This window comes from Anoplophora glabripennis, unplaced genomic scaffold (genome assembly GCF_000390285.2).
Source record: "Anoplophora glabripennis isolate ALB-LARVAE unplaced genomic scaffold, Agla_2.0 scaffold152, whole genome shotgun sequence".
In the NCBI taxonomy this organism is placed as follows: Eukaryota; Metazoa; Arthropoda; class Insecta; order Coleoptera; family Cerambycidae; genus Anoplophora; species Anoplophora glabripennis.
The window spans coordinates 228,179-247,761 of NW_019416497.1; the positions used below are offsets into that span (position 1 = coordinate 228,179).

At 32.2% G+C, this 19,583-nt stretch overlaps 1 protein-coding gene across 2 annotated transcripts in view; it reads right to left on the minus strand.

Annotated features, from left to right (window-relative positions):
• The window catches only part of LOC108910581 (major royal jelly protein 3), a 94,491-nt gene that overhangs the window by 14,512 nt on the left and 60,396 nt on the right, over positions 1–19,583 (minus strand). For both annotated transcript variants that reach the window (XM_018715233.2, XM_018715232.2), the window contains 3 exons: positions 13,748–13,979; positions 9,572–9,756; positions 2,081–2,269 (listed from right to left, as the gene is read on the minus strand). In XM_018715233.2, the coding sequence (XP_018570749.1) occupies positions 2,081–2,269; positions 9,572–9,756; positions 13,748–13,979 (606 nt within the window). The remainder of the gene's footprint in view (positions 1–2,080; positions 2,270–9,571; positions 9,757–13,747; positions 13,980–19,583) is intronic.

Below are 19,583 nucleotides of genomic sequence, written 5' to 3' on the forward strand. Positions count from 1 at the left end.
AAAAAATGGGCACTTTTCTTGTTTTTTTGCAATAACTTTTTTGTTTATTAACCGATTTTAATTTAACCAGTCTCATTTTGTAGATAATTTTACTCCCTATAAGCTGTCTGAGAGTCACTTTTCGCTGAAATTGATGGTTTTCCCTGCAAAGTGAAAAAACTGTTTTCCTCACTTATTTGTTTAAATAGAAAAGTTAGCTAATAAAAGTTTTTGACTCACGAGACGAGAGATGTCTTGTATTATGTTCCTTTAGACAATTTTAAAATAAACTAGCGGATAGGACTTTTTTCGAGTTTCTCTTTTATTTTCGCTAATTTTCCTGGTGTAAGCGCAAATACTTGTTACAGGTGAAGCATGTTTCAGTCGAAATGGTGTACGTAACATCCACAACACTCACCACTGGACTATTGAAAATCCACACGAAATACGGCGCGGTGCCTTTCAGCAACAGTTTTCAGTGTATATGTGGGCCGGTATCGTTAATGACACTTTAAATAACCTTTTGAATTGCCTAGGCGGTGCTACATATCTAGATTTTTTGCAAAATCAACTTTCCAGAGTTATTGGAAGATGTGCCATTAAATGTTCGGCAAAATATGACGAAGCCTCCGCTCATTCTTTCCCGAGAGTGCGCGATTTTCTAAACATTTCCCGATTGCTCGACAGGCCGCGGCAGCCTAGTTAAATGCCCCCCCCCCCCTGGTACCTCACCCCTTTAGACTTCTTTTTGTGGGGATATGTGAAAAGTGTTGTGTATTCCACGGAAGTTCGTGAAACTGACTAACTGCGACATCGTATTGCCGAAGCTTGTAATACGATTCGAGAGGACGTGGCAATGTTGCAACGGGTGCGAGCGAATTGGATACGTCGCGCTGAAGCTTATGTGCAAGAAAATGGTGGATACATCTAACAATTTCTTTGAAAATCGGCACTTCTCAAAAGGTGGCTCCTTGCAATGTTGAGGTAAGTCAGATTTTAAAATTACATTTTACTCAACACAAATCCGTGTATTTACTTCATTTTGACATAATTGACATGTGGCAAAAATATTTGACTTAAGTTCATTAACACCCTGTATTGTCTGAAATGACTTGTTTGTGGCATAATAAATGTGGCAAATACAAAATACACAGTCATATTATCCAATTGGTATCTGCCAAAATTTTGGAGTAGGAAAATAACACGGCAAAGAAAATTAAAAAAAAAAACGGAGAATAATTAAGCGGTGAAAGATGTGTTTCAAATTTCTGTGTGAGCTTGGATTCTTGTTGGCTACGAATACTAAAAAATGAAGTAAGTACAAACATCATCTCATATCTCTGACTATGGAAGCAGGCAAAAACAAACAAATTTAAACTGTCAAAAATAACTAAAAACGGAAAGTAGTTATCATCAGCTCAAAAATACGAAAACAGACTAATTTTCGAAATATCAAATTTTGTAATGCGCAGTATATAGTGATGTGTGTTTTATATTTTGTGTTTGTCTGGTTTTTTCAGTGCCTCATTTTGCATTAGACAAAACTATTCTCATAAAAGTGACCCTTGACTTTGGTGCAATGGTTTAGTTCATTAATATTTTTTTTCATAGGTAATATGTATAGGTATCCAATAAATAAAAAAAATAAATAGACAAAACAATGTTTTTACAAAAAATCCTATAAACCTCTTTTGATAAACTAGTAGCTCTAGTATTATTTCAGTTTTTTTTTGAAGTGCTTGCAAATATAAATTTAGTACCTAATTATAAAGTAACATTTCGAAAATGATTCCAACCACCAGGATTTAAATTATGAGCATATCAAATTAATTCTGAAATACATTTAACTTTAAGTATGTTTCCGGAAATTCTTAAAAATTTTTGAAGAAATTTGAAACATCCATAATGCAAACAAATGAAAACAAACAAATTTCCTAATTTTGAAAACTATGTAGGTAATGGTGATATTCAAATGGAAATTTTTAATAATCTCTTGCGAAATGTGACGTGTAAATGATTTCTTATTTGCACTGAATAAATAATGAATAGCTCACATGTTAACGAACTTTATACATTAAATATTTCGCAACATCTTACTTACCTTTACTCCACTTGCAAACTGAAGCGTGACAGGATCGGAGGCGACTATGTCTGAATACAAGCGGTCCCCATATTCTCCTTTGCTGTTCCAGCACGCAATTTTCACGTCACTCATCAAACCGAAAAACATTACCCCATTCTTGTCTATGGCTTCGGCAGCACTCTGAGTACGCCTCTCCCCACGATATGTCTAAAAGTATATAAATAAACGATTTCTTTAAACTTATATAACATAATATATGTATTAGGATTAAGTTTAAATACATAGTTTCAATTCTAACATTTGTACGTACTAAGTACGTACATACCATACTTGGTTGCTAATATAGAAAACATGATAGGGAAATAAGAATAAGCGATAAATCACGTGACCAGTAATTTTGTTTGACAGTAATTTTGTTTACTTCACGTTGGCAATTAAATTTCGGTATAAATAAAAATTATTGAATCAATAAGATAAAGATTACATTGAAACACAACATTTTGTTTCACTGTCTGTGATTGGTGTAATTTTTCATGAGATTCTATTCGACCAATCAGTTATCGCATTATCTCGAGCGTAGACACTTAACGGTTTGTTATTGTTCATTGTAAACCCATAATTAATATTGGTGACGCCAAGATTTAGGGATTTTCGTTGTCGCGTGGCTTGTAAACATTTATGAAGCTCTGTATAATGGAAATTCAAACTGAGTAAAAGAGTCCAGTTGCCTTGGTACGTGGTACAAACTAAATAAAATTATTTGTTTGCCAGAATGACATTAAATATTAAAAATCTTATTACCTGTAGGTAATAATAACACCCTGTTGGTTGTTCCATATGGGGTACCGCATTTTTGTAAAATTGTTTAATGTTGATTTTCCGAGAAAAAGTTATTCTTGATAAAAAGTTTTGGACAGTAATTAAATATGTAATGAAACATACAGGGCGTCCAAAAATTTTCAAAATTGAAATTTTCTCAAAGAAAAGTACCTTTAATGTTTGTTTTCATTAAAAACGGTATTTAACAAAGTTGTTCGAGAACTCAAGAAATTCCTAAATACGGGGTTTAATCAAAGAAGAAAAATAATCACATTTTGAAAATAAGAAGACGCGATTTTTAACTAAGTACCTTAAAGCATACAGAAATTGTAAAAAATAAGTAAACTTTTATTTTAAATTTAATATAATATTAAGGTAGAACAATTTCTGGGTTGGTTGCCAGAAGTAACTCAAAGTTTTCGAGTTTTTGAAAAGAGCTCTCGAAACATCANGTACGTTTTGAAATATTGAGAAAGAATTGAACAGAATGTCACTAATTGTAATTGTACTAGCAACAAATTGTACTGTATATCGTTAATGAAACATTGTAATTCCCATAAAAGGAAAGGAATAATGGAAACAGAAAAAGGGATACTCACTTTCGTTAATTTGTATACCTCAGATCTCTAAACTATCCATTAAATAGCATCGAAATTGTAAACAAACTTGTCTCGAATTGCAGGAAGAATTGCCGTTTGTTTTTTGTGTACGGTGATGGGGTGAGGGACGTGTCGCTGTTTACGCTGGCTGCCCGGTGTCCGCTCGCCGCTGTACCACGCTGTACCATAGATTGTCGGGAGTTAACCTGTCTGTCTCTCTTGGAGTGCTCGTCTCAAAATAATGGGAAGATTTTGTGGTAAAACTTATCGTATGTTGCTTGAACTAGTCCGGAGAGAAGGTCCAATGTTAACGACTGAGTGGACTGTATGGTTATGGTTGTAATTAGGTCTAATAATGCTTCCCAATGTTCTTTAATATTTATTACGGAGCTCTCATCACTGTGAACGCTACAAGCCAACCATAGATAATAGAAGAGATAGATAGGCAACTCCCATTACACCACTTGATGCCATATGGGGCGCCCTCTGACGAGAAGTCCGCCCGAGTTTGAGACATAGGGGAGATAGGGGTCACAATAAGTTATTGGGGGAGATATGTGTATATATAATTTATATTTTTATGCATTTTTTCAGTTGGAAAACAAGTTCACAGCTTGGATCAGAATAAAATAACTCTTTAGTTCACAGTTTTTACTGTCAATGTTTTAGTGAGTATTTGTCACCTTTTTCAGGGCTACAATACATAGTAGAAATATTTATATACACATATTTCCACTACCTATGTATTTTAGCTCTTAAATAGATTTGAAACAGTCACCGAAACATTGGCAAGAAAACTGTAAAATAAAAGTAATTTTATTCTGGTCCAATCATCTGTAAACTTGTTTTCCTAGATGTTAACACTAAATAATTATTGTATTTTAAAGTTTAAAAATCAAAACAATATATATTAATCAATTATCAGTAAATAAACAAAGCACCTACAAAAAGAAGTCACCAATTTATATTTACACATATAAAAAAAAATCATGAAGTCCAATTAATAAAGTAATATGAGTTTATTTAGGTGATCATATAAGTAGAATTACAAATTAACATGTAGAAAAAAGTAAGTCGAGGCTGAAATTGCCTTCAAGTTGTCAAATATCGGATCGTTAATACCAGCACCAATAGGAATATGATGTAATAATGTTGATAACGTTTTTCTGGATGGGATATAAAACAATTTTTGTATAGTTTTATATGCTCTGCCACTCTGCTTTGGTAAAACCAATTCCAGAACTTTTTGATCTATAGAATATCCTCGTCCGTAGCGCCTTCTAGTACCCTGGGTTATTTGACACTGTATAAAAGTTGCAACTGAGTTTGGCAATGGAGTAGTTACGTGTTCTAGAAATTCATCCTTTGTAAATTGTTCATATAGCCGTTTCCTAGGATGTTTTGCTCTATGACTTTTTAGTGTTCTCATTGTCTTTAACAGGCCTGTGGCCCTTCTGTACANTGAAAATAACATCACGCTGCTGTACTATCTAGCACTTTCCGTTCACCTAACCCCCTACACTATAGGTCCCATAGTGAGCGCGCGTGATAGAAAATAAGTTTTGTTGTATACTAAAATTCTTTGAATATGCGACCTATATTTTCTGATCTTTTCCTGAGTTACATCTTTGGATTGTGTACAGAGTCTGTAATAGTAGCAGCATTGTTATCATTGTATTATTTTTTGTCTTTCTTATATTCTTTACATCACCAGTGGAACAATTAGCTCTACGAGTTGCAGTTACATTTGGATACTTTTCGTTAAAAATTTGTGTTGTACCTATGTATCGACATGAAACATTACCGATTCCATAACATTTCATAAGATAAATTCGTTTCTCCATGGATAACATTATTAATAAAAATTATTCGTTGTGCAGTCAATAAAAATAAATATGTTGACTTTGACATTGATAAGGAAATATCCATGATAACTATGTGATATGTAAGAGTTAGTTAAAAATTGCGGCGTCTTTTTATATGCAAAATGAGATTATTGTTCTCTTCTGACTAAACCCCGTATTTAAGCATTTCTTGAGTTCTCGAACAACTTTGTTAAATACAGCTTTTAACGAAAATGAAAATTAAAGGGTTAATGAAAACTTCATATTTTTCCAAAATGATGTATCCTGAATTTTATTTAACACTCTTTGTATTTTTTCTTTTATCGTACTACTGACTGGGCGTATATTATTGATATCGTATATATTTTTTTGTACATTATCAATAATATAACAAATTTTTCATTTAGAGATAGTCCATGTGATTCCAATTTACGGAATTACGGAATTTGGGATTCTCTAGTTTGTTTAATGGAATATTGCTTGAAAGAAAGGCGTCAGTAAGTTTATAGAAAAATACAGAGTCTTCAGCGCTGGACGAGGCATGGCTCTTCAAATATCTTGTCACTTTAGTATTGTTACAAGAATTTATAATGCGTTCATACCAGTACAAAACAGGTTAATACGTATGTCCCTGTAACCTTCGGGATCACTGTCAAACCACATTTGAAATAATTCCCGTCTATTTCTTTTCTCTTTTGGTATTTTACTTCACTTTTCCCCAGTTAATGTAAATTATGTTACTATTTATAAAAAGTTATTTACATACACACGGCGAATACAATTTACAGCAGACGTAAAAGAGAAAGGAATCGATGCGACACCAACCGCTACAAGGTTCCGTAAATAACTTAACAGTTTAAAACGCAAGACAGCTGTGAAGGTCACCGACTGCCGTGCGACTCTGTCAGACTCTGCACGTGCACTAAGCCTAGTTATAACTTATACCACATATTACTAACTATGTGCTTATACATACTTTTTACTTTTTATGCCTAGAATTGTAGTGTTACTGACTATATGATATTACTACCAAGTATTTACTGTTATTATTCTCGAACAGATCGCATATTTGGGATCGTTAAATACTTTTTATCCTTATTTATGGGGTCACAGGTAAAATTTATAGATACCTACTTTGTTAAGAAATTTACCTTACAGGAATGCATGCTTGTAATCTACCTCCTACTCCTGTAATAAATAGATAACTTCCATGAGTTTATATTCTTATATGAAATTTTCAATACAAAAATCTCAAAAATGGTTTTCAAATTTCGGAGGAAGGAAAATAATCATAGAAGGCCTTGCATCCATATCGCCTAAATGTTCAAAAGGGAAGTTAATTTTTTTTTTGCTTTTATACGTAAAGTATAGATAACATTTTTATAATATCTCAAAAAAAATTTTTTATATAGATAGGTATCTATACATATATTTTTTTCATAGACAAATTATATTAAGAACGGAAATTGAAGTCCTGTTTCATCTAATAAAGTACTACAATATTCATATAGATGTCGCTACAGGAAATACGTTTATAGTAAAAATAGTACGATTATTCATTCATTCAAATTCCGGCAAAACACACCTAAAAAAAACGAGAAAATGCCAGGTGCACGCACACGTGCACGATAATGAGTTGTCCGGCCTATACGTCCATCCCACTCTCTTGCTATCTCATAATTGAATATGAAAAGAGAAGGATAATAAAATAATAAAAACTCCAATTTGCGGCCGCCGGTTTTTTGTTCAGAAAATATTTCTATTTTCTATCTTCTACATATTATTATGTACATATTTACAAAAAAAGGAGGATGGCAAGTGGTTGTACAAATTTATAATATTTGCAGCCAACTAAAAGTTTTATTTCATATTATTTTCTACATTTTAGTACTTATATGGATTCGGACCGGAGTAGGAGCGAATGTAATTATTTCTTGTATGGATCTTTGTGCTGTTATCTTTTATTTGTGCGTTGTGGCTGCGAAATATTTTATTTGTGGAGTTTACTATTTTTTATATGAAGGAAAAAACATTAACAGAGTAAGTATTACCATTTGCTAGGCATAGTTGTACTTAGTACTAAATTCAAGTAAATAATAGATATTAAAATAAATATGTAGGTATTGTATTTGATTATTTGAAAATAAAAATTACATATGCGACTATGGACTTTCCGCTTACTTAGCCATGACATATTGTCGTTGCAATGCACATACAGGCTGTTCCAATAGTGTGACAAAGTTTATAATTATTTTCAGTTATAGTTGTATAGGGCAAAATCTTCAGGCCAAAAACAAGATTTTCTGAACGTTTAATTCGGTCTGAAAATAATGAATAATGGAAATAATAATAAAATGTGAATCCGAGCAGTAACTTTTTTCGTATCACTACTACAGGCTGTTATACTAAACTTTATCGCACTATTGTGGCACCCTAGATATGACTAGATATATCATTATGGTAAATCAAAAGCATAATAGGTAAAAATGTATAATTATCTATTTTTATAACAAATATTATCTGGTAAAATTTTTTTCTTACTTTCAGATACAGAGACAGTTAAATATAACCGGAAGAAGTCTATATGTTATTTCGTAATATACCTATAGTGGTGAAAACAACCCTCTATGTAGAACAAATTAAGAAAGATGAAGAATTATGGAAAAAAATCAATGGCAACAAATTTGGAACAATTTTATAAAAATTGTATACTACCAAAAATAATATACAAAAATATTCCACAGGGAAAAAGGTGTATGGATCCAGAATATATTATAGAAGCTCAAATTAATAAAAAAATAATAATTTTATTTTATGATTTTTTTAAATTTGTTCCTGTTCTACTGTACCTATTCTATTTATTTCTTTATTAATTTCATTTATTTACATATTTATTAAACTACACTGTTCCACAGAATTTCTGTGTATACTGGAGGTATTAAAGTACCTACAACTATTTTTTCAAGTGAAGTAAACTGAATACCTATTTCTCATAAAAAAAAAATTAGTCTAAAATCGTCCTTTTGTACATAATTCTTTACACATTTTTTGGACAAAATAAGTATATCGTACATATTTTTTATATTTTCTCATTATTATGTATATTCACAATTAAAATTCTATTTATATTAATATGCGAATTTTTTTTTATCAAGAGTTATTTAATATTAATTATTAAAAATATAATATTCTCCATTTCTGTTTATACCAAAGTAAGCCGCTTTATTCACAAATCGTAATTATAACATAACTTTCCGTTATGAACAACTTTTCTTATTAACATTTTTTTATATTATCAAAAACAAAAGCAGTTTATTCTTCAACGTTATTAATTTTGTTAAATTTCTGATCACCCTGTATATAAATTACAGTTTTTCATGACAAACATATTCAATTAAAAAGCAAAATATTTTTTGTCACGAATTAGTTTTTCTAGTAGTATAGAAAATAAAAATGTTTTCCCTCTTATCCACTAACCATAGATACTAATACAGGTATATTAATTATAAATTATGGTTTTAAATAAACTAAAAATTGTTTATATTTCATATTTTCTAAAATTATATAATAGTATGGACTTGCACTGTTACTTATATACTTTTATACAATAATATATCTAAAATGGTCATGACATTCTTTAAATATTTACGTATCAATTAACAGAAACCATGACTACCAATTCAGAATCAGGTTATACCAAATTAACCACATACAACAGCTGTTCGTTAAAAATAACCCGAGTCCATTCATAAATAAATTTTTACTAGTGCGACATCTATTACAAATCAAGCGAATTAAAGGTCGGAGATAATGCTATTCACGAATGAATACTTTTTAATAATTTTATTCCAATATAACTTTTTAAATAATAAAGTGATGAACAAACTATGAAATAAAGTCTAATCAGTTTATTTATTTAAAGACAACTATATAAAAAATTGCATAATTCTATAATACTATGAAGAAATAATCATTTCTTTGTAAACGTCCAAAAAACCTTCATATTTAGTAATTAATTTCTCACGAATTACTTACCTATCCCAATTAATTTTTGCTTTACTGTCTTTATTTATACTTTGCCAAATGTGATATGAAATTTTACTACTTTCTTCCATTGCTTTAAAAAGATATATTGGAATAAAAAAAGGGCTGTTTTCTACCATTTTTCGGTATATTTTAGGCAACCAGAAATGCATCAGTTTCCATCCTTAATGGAGTTAAATGGTATTAATGATCTTATTACTTACATAAAATAGGTGAGGTGACGATGTCGGATCATGCATAAATAGACTTTGGTTTCTGAGGTGCGAGGTATAAATGTAGTTTTCTGTAGGACTAGACAAAGCATGGTAAAATAGTCTTCTGTCTCCTGAAGGATTGTACTGTTCTAAGCTCATTCCCAATACGCCATCCATAAGGTCAAAGCTATCGCCTACAATGAAATAAAATAGTCGCTATATATTTTTTTTGCTAAAACGTAATTAATCATTTACTTTTTAAGATAAAATTTTCAAAACCTAATGACGCTGTATAAATTCCATTAAATTCATAACAGATTGGCTTAAAATTTTACGCATATAACCATTTTATATAGAGTTCAGCTTTCGAGCGATATGTCGCGAGCGAACAAAATAGAGATAGAACAATATTTCAAACACTTTAAATCAAGTTAAAGTGGCCATATTAACACAAACCATTTATTTCTGTTATACGTATATGTATAACGTGGGGTAGATTTCTATTTGGAAATGCTTCGCGATACAAACGTCGTGCTACAAGAGCATTGCCAGCAGCTAAACCGTAATAATAATGCATGTCCCGCAACTCCACGTTAAAGTAATTGTTGTTCATTTTTATTACTATTTTTATGATAAAAATTACTACAAAAGAACTTGTACAAAAATACTATCTGTCACAACTAATTCTACACAAACTTGTTTCCAAGGCATGCTATGTTTAATGTAGAAAATAAATTAAAATGATTTCGTATTCATCACATGCAAGCAATGTTATTTTAGCGTTTTTCTCGAAAACGGTTAGATTTATCGAAACAAATAAAGTATAACTTTTTTATGTCAAAACGTTAAGAGAACAAAAATATTCAGTCAAAAGTCGCATAAAATGTAGCACAAAAAAGTTGGAACCATTCAAATCAAAATAAAGGCTCGTATGTGGCGCCCTCTACAACATGCGAAAAAACGGTAGGAAAATTTATAATTCTCATCCCGAAAAACCCCCATATACGAAATTTCGTCAAAATATTATGAGTGTGGCAAAAGGTATTGCAAAAAAACTGCAAATAAAATTTAACTTAACTCCGTTAATAATCAGTTTTGGAAAAAATGTTATAGAAAGAGGTAGCATTTATTTTCGGTCTAGAATTATCCCCTGAATTTTTTGCTCATCATTTCCGGTCACCCTGTATATGAGAGGTTTTTATCTCGCGAAGAATTGCTCACAAACACAATACGGAGACACGCTTACTCGCGATGTTGTTAAACCTTCACTGCATCATGTTATTAGAACAACAAAGTACGAGTCATTCAATGTGACACCTATGAATACATTAGGTATTAGGGCATATTCTGTGTTATGTTGTCGTTCAACAACATACTAATGAAGAATATAATTCGTCTGTAAATGGATAGATGGCGATACAGGTTGAGGAAATGTCGTTGATTTAATAGTCGCCAGTGTGTTTATATTCCTTTGGTTTACGGCAATTGTTTTTTCAAAATCTATTTGAATTGAGGCTATATAAATATTTTACGGGCAGTTGTCAGATAAGCAAAGTTTTTTTTTACATTGGTGTAATAATAAAATATTTCGTTTTTATAGTAAGGCGCTGTATGCAATTATAATTAGGTTTTATATTTTTAAATGAATAAAATGAAGTATTGGTGCAAAAACAACCCTTTATCCGATACAAAAATGGAGAATATTTTGAATAATCTTTCCGAAAGTAAGGATGGGTAATCGAACCCGATTGTGTTCCTGTTGAAAACTGTTTCGATATTGAAAATATTGACATAAATGAGGGAACTGATTTTGCTGATACCACACGAATTGTTACTGATACTATATCTGATTAAGAGAGGCAAAGGTAGATACATTCTGAATGTATAATAATTGATTCTAAATGAAATATTCTGTTCAGATATCACATGGTGACAGTTACTAGATCACATTTTAGCTCTAGAAAGTCCTTATGCGTTCTTTACTTTATTTCTAATAGCTGTTTTACATTGACAATTTATCGATGAATAAATTGACGAAGTTCTTCATGAATTAATTCACGAATTTATTGGTAAACAGTGTGGTTTTACACTGCTACAGATTTTGTCAAGTTTTTTGACGTATGCATCAGTTCTACCAATGAATCCAAGAAGCAAATAAATTTCAAAAATGTCACCTTGCCACTCATAATTGTAGTGATACAACAGGGGTACCGTTCTGACACATATTATATAAATATTAGTTTTTGTAAGTAACAAATCAGTAAAAACAATGCAAAACTAGCACGACGCCACACAATTATTTACATATTCCAATAACATAACCTCATTACTGATCTGAGGCTGGAAATCTGTTGGGTTGGTACTTCCGAACTCCACGAAGAAATTGACGAAAATTAGAACATGCTCTAATTCGTCAAGAACTTGATGAATAAATTTATGAAGTTATTTGACAGCAGATTTGGTGCATTACACTTGCCCAATTTCTTGATGAAGCGAAATAATTGATAAATAAATTGTCAATGTAAAACAGCTATAACAACTGCTACTTTCAACATGATTGTAGAATCTAATTTCTGTGTAATCCAAAAATAAAATCCAAATAAACCTTTGAATCTAACAATAAATAATGTAAAACAGTTTCAGGGTATCACGATGTACGTGTACGTCACTTGTAACCTAATACAAGAGATTATTGGTCATAATTGCTTCTGAAAAAATAAAAAATATTATGACTGCTAATAGATAATTATGAAAAGATAAAGTTTCTCCATTTGCAATTAAAAAACAAGAAGGAACCAGCACAGGTTGTTCCACTAAAGGATTTGCGTAAAGATGGAGTTGATCCCTGGGCTTTTTGAAATAACAAACGAATACGATGCATATTCTCCCATTTTTCCTATATCCGTGTTGGATTTTAAAGCTCTACAATTTTTTTTAATGCAAAAAAAAGAATTATGCAGTGAAGGGTTAATATTTTATGTCAATATGTCCACTTGTGCTTGAAATATTGTTGCTCACGATTTTTTGCTCATGATAAGTCACTCGCAGGCCTAGCTGGGTCTTCTGTTCTCAGTCAAAATTAAAAATAACTATGAATACGAGTTATTTTTGACCTCTGAAATAAAGTTCCGATAAAAAAAAACAGCAGATGGTTGGTTGTTCTGTTTTTATCCATTTTTACTCTTTTCTTTAGCATTTCAGACACATGTGTTGATGGAGTAAAAACACAATGCGGATAGCGATGTTACCCATCTGCAAGGAAGGTAAAACCTCCCCAAACCGGCCAAAAACTGTCCCGATGAGGGGTTAAATGCATTTATCTACTCCACCGGCCGCATCTACTTCGTCACTCATTTTCAAGGGAGGTAATGCCCACGAATATATTGTAGCACCATCCGCACCCCAATTGCTCAGAACCAACCTCAAAATGGGTTACACGCATCTGATCTATTCCACCTACTGGTTCTCCTCCATCCCTGTTTCTGAGGACGATAGACCTCAGAAACACCTAGATCCACTCAAATGCGCCAAAATCACCAGCAGGTGAAAACGCTAAAAGGTGAAAAGTGATATACAAAAAGCGGTTTTCAGTGGTGGTGGTACCTATTGGTATACATCGTTACTGATAACCCCAGAATTTCGACGCCAGTAAATATTTTAGATATCCAAATCAATCGATGTAATTCGAAACTACACTTCAAAGGAAAATATCTCTTCCATTTTATTTGAAAAACCAGTAATTACCTAATTAATATTTTTTTATTCTAACTTTCCGTATAGGAAAATAAGTCAAAAAGAATTACTAAACTGTTCATGCTACAAAAAAAGTTTATAGATTTGTTTTTGTTGCAAATTCAATATAGTGTAAAGAAGAAGAAGAAGAAGAAGTTTAATAAATCTGTATCAAACATCTTTAAAGATATCTGCATGGATGAGAAAACACTTTAACACCCTGCATTTCGGAAACGAAGTATTTTCGGTCCCATGTTTCTATTTTCCCTTTATTTTAAAGGTGTGTTAATTTTCTAGTGGTTTCTGCTTTTTTCTTGGAACTTAAAGTCAAGGCCCCCTCTCGGGTCCATCTAATTTTAAAGGTCTCGTTACATGGGAAATCTTATTTATAACTTGGTTTAGTTTGGTATATTGGAAATGTAACGTTCTGTATACAAGTAATATGATACGTACCTTTTATGTTGAATGTTCCGTAAGTAGGATAAGGGTACATCGTCTTATCCGTTGCTTGCCAGAAAGCACCGGTTTTTACATCGTGCACAATGATTGAGTACGTCTGGCAATCCGCTATATAAACAAATGCGTCCGCACATTGTTTGTTCCTTATGTCAACTATAGGCGTTACCACTAATGAGCGTGGCTCCCGAACACTTGATGGTATGTCGGATCTGTGGACCAGTTTATTCTGAAAATCACACATCAGCTTATAGTCCAGTCGGCAGAGGCCGAAATGTTACTGTTGGTGACATTTTCTTGATAACTCGGAAATAACTACACAGAAATACTTTAAATGATGAGTACAATAACAGGCTAATTTGCTGACAAAATATTATATCAGGAAAAAAGTTATTAACAATTTACTCGTGAATAATTTTTTTTAGTAGTTTTCGTTAAATAACTTCGCGGGATGACTTTGTACGAAAAAATGCTTAGACATGATTTAGTTCGTAATAAAAATAGTTAGAAAATGGCGGTGGTCCGATTATGAAATTTGTAATAATAAAGCCGTGAGATTGAAAAAACGGTATAAAACGTCAATTTTTTAAAGTTCCTGTAAAAATGTCAATTATAAACAAAAAGTGATAAACCTTTTGAAAACTATAGCTCAATATATATACAATAATGACGCTAAAGCCGAAAATCAGGAGAGCAAAACTTTTTGTTCTATAAGGTTTTATACATCCATAGGCATCTGAAACTCGAAACTTTGCCAAATTTGTTTGAAGTTTTGCTGACACTTGAAATTTGGTATACACATAGTGTAAATATGCAGAAACCAAAAAGCAATTTGCAATATTCAATTATCTTCATTTTTGAAGCTTTGAAGCAAAGTAAGGTTTTATACGTCACCGTTTTTTTAATTTTTGGAAAAATATATATGTATATTTATAAAATATTCTATCACGGTAGATTAACCAGCACAACTACCTACAATTAAAAAAACAAATAAATTTTCATCGTTTAGATCCTAAGCTACTTAACATTTTGCGCCTGTTAGCCGTAGTCGTACATTATTCAACATATCAATATAAAACAAAATCGTACGTGTGGGGTAAACCTTTAACTTTTCACTTTCGAGCGCGAGCTCCGCTCTTCGGCGCTTGTATACTATTAGAAATATGCAACAGTAAATTTAAACAATTGTTTACTTAAAGTTAAAGGTTTACCCCACACGTACGATTTTGTTTTATGTTAATATGTTGAATAATGTACGACTACGGCTAACAGGCGCAAAATGTTAAGTAGCTTAGGATCTAAACGATGAAAATATATATTTTTTTAAATTGTAGGTAATTATGCTGGCTAATCTACCGTAATGGAATATTTTATAAATATACATAAATATACGTCCAAAAATTAAAAAAACGGTGACGTATAAAACTAGGGTGACGTATAAAACCTTACCAAAACTGCAAAAATGAAGATACTTGAATTTTGCAAATTGCTTTTGGTTTCTGCATATTTACACTATGTGTGTACCAAATTTCAAGTGTCAGCAAAGCTTCGAACAAATTTGGCAAAGTTTCGAGTTTCAGATGCCGATGAATGTATAACACCTTATAGAACAAAAAGTTTTGCTCTCCTGATTTTCGGCTTTAGCGTCATTATTGTATATATATTGAACTATAGTTTTCGAAAGTTTTATCACTTTTTGTTTATAATTGACATTTTTACAGCAACTTTAAAAAATTGACGTTTTATACCGTTCTTTCAATCTCACGGCTTTGTTATTGCAAATTTCGTAATCGGACCACCGCCATTTTGTAGCTATTTTTATTACGAACAAAATCATGCACTAAGCATTTTTTCGTACAAAGTCATCCCGCTGAGTTATTTAAAGAAAACTACAAGAAAAAAATTTTTTTCACGATTAAATTATTAATAACTTTTCTCCTGATAAAATACTTTGTCAGCTGGACCCCGCACTAATCTTTTGGATTTTGGCCCCCGGTGAATTTCTCTGTAACTTTGGGAAAAGATAGGTTTCGACCTACTGATCAAATATCTTCGTGGGCACAAAGCCCAAAAATCACTCCTATGGGCCCTACCGGGGGATTTTAGCCCAAAAATGATGGGGCGCGAGGAGATGACACATCGCTCAAGAAACCAGTTCCGTCGTCGGAGAGAAGGCTGAAAATGGATTTTTGGGGCTAAAATTGTCCTCTCTTTCATATTCTAGGATCAGTTCATGGCTGCTGACCTTCTAAATACCCGAAAATGGAGTGCGAAAGGGGTTAAACGTAAATAATAAGACACTATAAAAACGAATGCGGACCTCGCAAGTTGCGCCTGAAAGTTGACAACATTGTGGATTTCATATTATTATATAGTCCAACGGGAGTTTCGGAATCTCAAATATACAATATAGAATATAGTCAACTTTCAGGCGCAACTTGCGAGGTCCGCATTTGTTTTTATAGTATGTCTTATTCACGTTTTTACCCCTTTCGCACTCCATTTTCGGGTATTTAGGAGGTCAGCAGCCATGAACTGATCCCAGAATATGAAAGAGAGGACAATGTTAGCCCCAAAAATCCATTTTCAGCCTTCTCCCCGGCGACGGAACTGGTTTCTTGAGCGATGTGTCATCTCCTCGCGCCCCATCATTATTGGGCTAAAATCCCCCGGTAGGGCTCATAGGAGTGATTTTTGGAGATGGAGATATTTGATCAGTAGGTCGAAACCTATCTTTTCCCAAAATTACAGAGAAATTCACCGGGGGCCAAAATCCATAAGATTAGTGCGGGGTCCTTAGCCTGTTATTGTATTCATCATTTAAAGTAGGCCTGTGTAGTTATTTCCGGGTTATCAAGGTTTGACACAGCCTGAACCTCTACCAACTGGACTATTAGTTAGTTATAAACGTAAAAAAAACATATAAATGTTCAAGTATAATATAGGTCTATAAAAATCTAAATATGTCAATTTTATGTTACTGTCGAATACTTTTTGATATATTAAGTATTTGATTTTGACCTGTTTGATATAGTTTTCAAGTGATCCCGCCGTACAAGTTTTAAATGCCGTTATTAATATACCTAGAAGGTATTAAGTATTCATATTTACTAATAATAATTCTCCTAACAAGTCGTGGAAGAAATAGGCATGGGGCAGCACATGTATTACGAACTGTTAAACCTCCTAAACTGAATATGTCTACAAAAGAAATCTCAGAACTGAATAAAATGAAGAAATTATCATACTCTCGGCCCACAAAGTAAATCCAACTTTTATCATGGACCTTACAATATACATATCCAATGTGGAGAATCTACTATAGTCCAGACGGTATCTATTTCAAAAAGCCATATTTGGGTGAATCGTATATCCACGGAGATTTTTGGCTTTTTGGCTTTCAAATATCACTAGGAATGAAAATTTTTCTATGCGCATAAAAAAAGCGTTGGCTTAACTTTTGGTGGCACAATATGTTAAAAAAAATCGAAAAATGTCATATTTTTCTTCCTATTTAATTATATACCTTTTCAAGAGTTGACTTTAGGCGAAAATGGAAGAGGAAAACAATGTCTGTAATCAAATTTTTTACAAAACATGGCTAGTTACAAGTCGAATGGATCATGATTATTATGGTAAAAATCGAAAAAATCGCAAAAATGCGGTTAAAAGACAATACTTTTTAGGGAATTTTTTTGGGGTATTTAAATTGGGTAAAGGACCTTTATACTTGGCTCAAGAAAACTTCATGTTATGTAGAATCATCATACCAAATTTCATCAAAATCAGTTCTATAGATTTTGCATAATAATTTTGCAATCCAGATTTTGAAAAAAAATTGCAAATTTTCAAAATTTTACACAGCAAAGACCAATGCCCTTAGATACTTGAAAATTTAATCAAATATAGAAGGGCTCTCAAGCTTTCAAACTTTTTTTATTCGAATTCGTCAATTAGGAGAGGCGCTTGTTTAAACATTGGTCGAATTTTAGTACTTGTAAACAATTAGAATAACTTCAATCAAATCAAATTTTTTAAAGCAGGTTTTAAGAGTTCTTGGAAAGACGCTTCTTTAAAAAAAAAACCAGATTGATTGGTTAGTTACGTAGTTATAGCCGATCAAAGTTAACCGTCATTTACACTAAATGTACTGGGACATCCGGGCTAATTTTTCGAAAAATACCTTTGGTATTCCGAGTACTTACCAGGTCTAAGATTACAATACTTTTCTTCATTGGCAACCTACTTTAAAACGTGTTTAAAGTTATTTATGCAAGCGAGAAATTCAANTTAACATAAAACAAAATCGTACGTGTGGGGTAAACCTTTAACTTTTCACTTTCGAGCGCGAGCTCCGCTCTTCGGCGCTTGTATACTATTAGAAATATGCAACAGTAAATTTAAACAATTGTTTACTTAAAGTTAAAGGTTTACCCCACACGTACGTTTTTGTTGTATGTTGATGTGTTGAATAATGTACGAGTATGGCTAATAGGCGCAAAATGTTAATTAGCTTAGGATCTAAATGATGAAAATATTTTTGTTTTTAAATTGTAGGTAATTGTGCTGGCTAATCTACCGTATTGGAATATTTTATAAATATACATAAATATACGTCCAAAAATTAAAAAACGGTGACGTATAAAACTAGGGTGACGTATAAAACCCTCGCAAAACTGCAAAAATGAAGATACTTGAATTTTGCAAATTGCTATTGATTTCTGCATATTTACACTATGTGTGTACCAAAGTTCAAGTGTCAGCAAAGCTTCGAACAAATTTGGCAAAGTTTCGAGTTTCAGATGCCGATGAATGTATAACACCTTATAGAAAAAAAAGTTTTGCTCTCCTGACTTTCGGCTTTAGAGTCATTATTGTATATACAGGGTGTTATTAAATAAGTGCGACAAATTTCAGGGGGTGATTCTACATGAGAAAATAATGGCAGTTTGCTTATAAACGTATGTCCGCAAATGATTCGTTTTCCGAGATATGGGGTGTCAAAGTTTTTCTTAAAAACTGACTGTTTAATTTATTGCTCTGAAACCGGTCGAGATGTGCAAATGAAATTTGGTGGGTTTTAAGAGATAGTTATTACGCATTTTTTGACATGCAATTAAGAATTTTATGTTCAGCATTGGCGCGCGTACGGGTAATAATCTCAATTTTTTTAAAGAAAAAAAATGGTACGCCACTGAGATATCACAAATTAAAATTCCTCGTTCAATTTGTGACAAAAAATCTCTCTTACCTTTTCTTCGCATACGGCGCCGTTTTGATGTAAAAAAATAATACATCTTAACGCGTATTTTTTATTTCTTTGCGTAATAACTACCCTACCGTCTTTCCAAGAACTTTTAAAACCTGCTTTAAAAAATTTGATTTGATTGAATATTCAAAAAGTTATTCTAATTGTTTATAAGCACAAAAATTCGACCAATGTTTAAACAAGCGCCAGAGCTCTCCTAATTGACGGATTCGAATTTTTTAAAAAAGTTTGAAAGCCTGAGAGCCCTTCTATATGTGCTTAACTAAACTAAACTAAACTAAATTTTCAGGTATCTAATGGCCTTGGCCTTGCTGTGCAAAATTTTGAAAATTTGCAAATTTTTTTTCAAAATCTGGATTGCAAAATTATTATGCAAAATCTGTCGAACCGATTTTGATGAAATACATAACACGAACTTTTCTTGAGCCAAGTATAAATGTCCTATACCCAATTTAAACACCCCAAAAAAATTCCCTAAAAAGTATTGTTTTTAACCCCATTTTTGCGATTTTTTCGATTTTTACCATAATAATCATGATTCATTCGATTTGTAACTAGTCATGT